The 4,135-nt window shown below is 53.3% G+C and overlaps 1 protein-coding gene across 1 annotated transcript; it reads left to right on the top strand.

The window, feature by feature from the left end:
* The first annotated feature begins 1,086 nt into the window (after window positions 1-1,086).
* LOC127760847 (cytochrome P450 710A1-like) lies at window positions 1,087-3,484 on the top strand. Its single transcript, XM_052285168.1, has one exon. It carries the CDS (start codon window positions 1,557-1,559, stop codon window positions 3,081-3,083), a length of 1,527 nt encoding a protein of 508 aa, XP_052141128.1. The 5' UTR covers window positions 1,087-1,556; the 3' UTR covers window positions 3,084-3,484.
* Window positions 3,485-4,135: the final 651 nt, after the last annotated feature.

The following is a 4,135-nucleotide window of genomic DNA, read 5'->3' as shown; positions in this document are numbered from 1 at the left end:
CAATGTCACCGATCGGGAAATTGTTCCCAAATTGTAACGTCCCGACTCCACTCGTGCGCACTCGGGAACAATGTCACCGATCGGGAAATTGTTCCCAAATTGTAACGTCCCGACTCTCCCAGGCCTGACCAGCGACAGTAATCGCAAACCAACACAAGTCTTTTCTGCACACTTTGTCAAACATTTCGAAACGGAGGGAGTATCTTAAGAGAGAGTATATACATATTTCTTTTTCTCCTTCAAGGAAGGAAAATAACACATCATTGAACGACAGAATGAGTAACCAAAACCATTTTTGAAGGCACTCCTGGTAAAACATAGGACAACAAATTGTATTACTAGTATAGTACAAAGAGCATGAACGGATATGAACAAAAAAAGTTTCAGAACTGGTTGTCCCTTTCTTCTGACCTGACTTTGCCACAATCCGGCGAAGCCGCCATCAGAAGTTAGTAGAACATTCGACAAGTTACGACTAGTTTCACTTTGATCCGTATAAGAACTCAAGGGGATTTCAACTCCATCCGTTATGGTCAATCAAGAACATCTTCTAGATCGAAGTCAATAGTCCAACAGAGGCATCGCTGTCGGAAGACCCCAGATCAAAGTTTGCCATCTGGCCAACTAATCCACCAGCTACGGTTAACTGTTATCCCTGCTCCACCATGTCTGACCAAACTTTATTCTCCCTTCCTCTACTCTATATCGAGATTCATTTAGAATGTTTCTCATTTTAGTATAATGTTGATTTATTTTGGGACTGAGAGAGTACTCTCCAGAAGTGCAGGAGCAGCACGTAACGTACCCATACCATTCTAGTCGTGTATTGATGATTGATTGCTTGCTTGCTGTGAGTATTTTTGTCACGAGGATCAGGTGAAACAATTAAAAACACAACGGCCAAAAAGACAATGGCCACCATGTGTTATACACAGTACACATTCGCACTTGCAAATCATGGAACATGATTAGTTACAGGACGATCCAGTAGTTATAGTAGTACTACGGAGTAGTATCAACAATCAAGCAAGTAGTTTGTGAATTGTGACCATCAAACAGATTCGTGTAGTACAGGTTGAAATGAACTGCTCGCCGGCGTCGCAGCGGAGTAGTGCGGGTCGCTACTCACGAGCGTGTGCCACTTCCCCGTCGTTGTCGCCACCTACTTCTACCTGCGCGGATTCCCGTCCCGAAGTGACAATTTCCCCGTGAAATCCCCCCTATCCACAAGGGTAAGGCCCGTGCAGCCGCCGCCACCGCCTCCTCGCACCTCGTTTCTTCCACCACCCTCGCGCGGCGGCGGCCGTCTGCCGTCTGCCAATCCGCCCGCCCAGAAAAGCCGCCTCGTTCCGTTGTCTCAGCTAGCGTTTGACCAGCGATCTACTATCCCCCCTTCCCCCTCCTCCTCCCACGCCTCACACACATATGGGCATAAATATGCCTCCGTTGGGAGAGATGCCAACACGATACACCAGCTAGTAGTGTGCGGGTTTGGGAGAGGTGCGTGTGCGCCCTGAGCTGCTGCTGCCGCCCGGCCGCCACCCGTGACCCGCGCCATGGCGGCGGTGGTGGACTTCCTGGACCTGCGGGCGGCGGCGCCGTTCGTGGTGGCGGCGCTGGCGTTCTACTTCCTGGTCGAGCAGCTGTCCTACCACCGCAAGAAGGGCCCGCTGCCGGGCCCGCCGCTCGTCGTGCCGTTCGTCGGCAGCGTCGCGCATATGATCCGCGACCCGACCGGGTTCTGGGACGCGCAGGCGGCGCGCGCCAGGAAGTCCGGCGCGGGGCTCGCCGCCGACTTCCTGATCGGCCGGTTCGTCGTCTTCATCCGCGACTCCGAGCTGTCCCACCGGGTCTTCGCCAACGTTCGCCCCGACGCGTTCCACCTCATCGGCCACCCATTCGGCAAGAAGCTCTTCGGCGACCACAACCTCATCTACATGTTCGGCGAGGACCACAAGGACCTCCGCCGCCGGATCGCGCCCAACTTCACGCCGCGCGCGCTCTCCACCTACGCCGCCATCCAGCAGCGCGTCATCCTCTCCCACCTCCGGCGGTGGCTCGACCGGAGCGCCGCCAACGGCGGCAAGGCCGAGCCGATTCGGGTGCCCTGCCGCGACATGAATCTCGAGACCTCGCAGACGGTGTTCGCGGGGCCGTACCTCACCAAGGAGGCGAGGGAGAAGTTCGAGAGGGACTACAATTTCTTCAATGTCGGCCTCATGGCCCTCCCCGTTGACCTGCCGGGGTTCGCATTCCGGAGCGCGAGGCTGGGCGTGGCGCGGCTGGTGCGCACGCTCGGCGAGTGCGCGCGGGCGAGCAAGGCGCGGATGCGCGCCGGCGGCGAACCAGAGTGCCTCGTCGACTTCTGGATGCAGGAGACGGTGCGGGAGATCGACGAGGCCAAGGCAGCGGGGAAGCCGCCTCCGGCGCACACCGACGACGAGGAGCTCGGGGGCTTCCTGTTCGACTTCCTCTTCGCGGCGCAGGACGCGTCCACCTCCTCCCTCTGCTGGGCCGTGTCCGCGCTGGACTCCCACCCGGACGTGCTCGCAGGCGTGCGCGCCGAGGTGGCCTCCCTCTGGTCCCCGGAGTCCGGCGAGCCCATCACCGCCGAGAAGATCGCGGAGATGAAGTACACTCAGGCCGTAGCTCGCGAGGTGGTCCGGCACCGGCCACCGGCGACGCTGGTGCCGCACATCGCCGGCGAGGAGTTCCAGCTGACGGAGTGGTACACGATCCCCAAGGGCACCATCGTGTTCCCGTCGGTGTACGAGTCGTCGTTCCAGGGGTTCCCCGAGCCGGACACGTTCGACCCGGAGCGCTTCTTCTCGGAGGCACGGAGGGAGGACGTGGTGTACAAGCGCAACTTCCTCGCGTTCGGCGCCGGGCCGCACCAGTGCGTCGGGCAGCGGTACGCGCTCAACCACCTCGTCCTATTCATGGCGCTCTTCGTCTCCGTCGTGGACTTCCGGCGAGACCGGACGGAGGGCTGCGACGAGCCGGTGTACATGCCGACCATCGTGCCGAGGGACAGCTGCACCGTGTACCTCAAGCAGCGATGCGCCAAGTTCCCATCTTTCTGAGCTGGTTTCCCTTGTCCTCTTGCTCTGCTCCTCTTCCCGTGCATCGCATAATTTTTCTTCTTCTCCATTTTTCTTTTCAATCTGGTGGATCGTGTCGCAGCTGTGATGCATTGTTGATTTGTAGGTTTTGATGTTTGGTCCATTCAATTATTTTTGTTGGTAATTGGGTTCAGTTGGGGTTTGGACTCAGCTTTGGGTCCCAGCCGGCTAGGGGATGATACGAACACTACATCTGGGGTTGTTGGCCACATGTGTGGGTCTTCTGGTTTGGTTGGTTGGCATGTCTCAGGAAATTGGTGGTATTTGGAATGGATTTGCTCGATTGTTTTGGCAACTAAAATGTGAGCAGTTGCACGCTACTTCTATTCATTTATGAATGTAAGGCGCTCGATTTGGATTGAGTGAGCGTTGGCTCGTGCCAGCGCAGCTGCCAATGCGTATATTCACCTTCTTTTTGTTTCTACGAAAACCGTCGGCGAGGCCTCTTTTTTTTTTCCAGTTATTACATAGTTTATGCCTAAATTTAGTTTTTATTGGACTAAGTCCAAATTCAAATATAGATGTTGGTTTTCATGAGACGAAGAGAGTAGCTACTACTACACTTTTGCCTACTAGTAGCTAGTTAACGGAAGAAGAAGAGGAGAGATTTTTCTCCTTTAGAAAGGAAGCTTTTTTCTTTTCATTTGAGTAAAATTCCTTTTATTCTTCTATTTCTATCCGGTTGGTATTCATCATTTCCGCACAACTGTTTCATAACAGGACAACAGACTCATGCATACTGTCTGGCTTTGAAAGCGATAGCCTATCCAAAATACGATGGAAGGAGTACTATTGATGGTAGTATAATTAAATTCTAACCATAGATTTTCTTGGGTATTTAAATACTTTATGTAAAACTTTGCTAGGGTAATTTTATGTTAATATAACATAAAAATCTAAAAAGATTGTAGCAATATTGCCTTTTATTTCAATTTTAGCCCTTCAAAACTTATACTACCTATATTGGTAGGTTTAATATAATAGAATCACTTTCATTGGATAAAAACAGGGAT

Source organism: Oryza glaberrima, chromosome 1, assembly GCF_000147395.1.
Source record: "Oryza glaberrima chromosome 1, OglaRS2, whole genome shotgun sequence".
NCBI classification, from domain to species: domain Eukaryota; kingdom Viridiplantae; phylum Streptophyta; class Magnoliopsida; order Poales; family Poaceae; genus Oryza; species Oryza glaberrima.
The sequence above is the reverse complement of the archived record's forward strand: the minus strand, read 5'-3'. Positions and strand labels throughout refer to the sequence as shown.

What these genes read in the sequence shown, in the direction of transcription:
- LOC127760847 (XM_052285168.1), top strand. Translation starts at nt 1,557, where the DNA reads ATGGCGGCGGTGGTGGACTTCCTGGACCTGCGGGCGGCGGCGCCGTTC.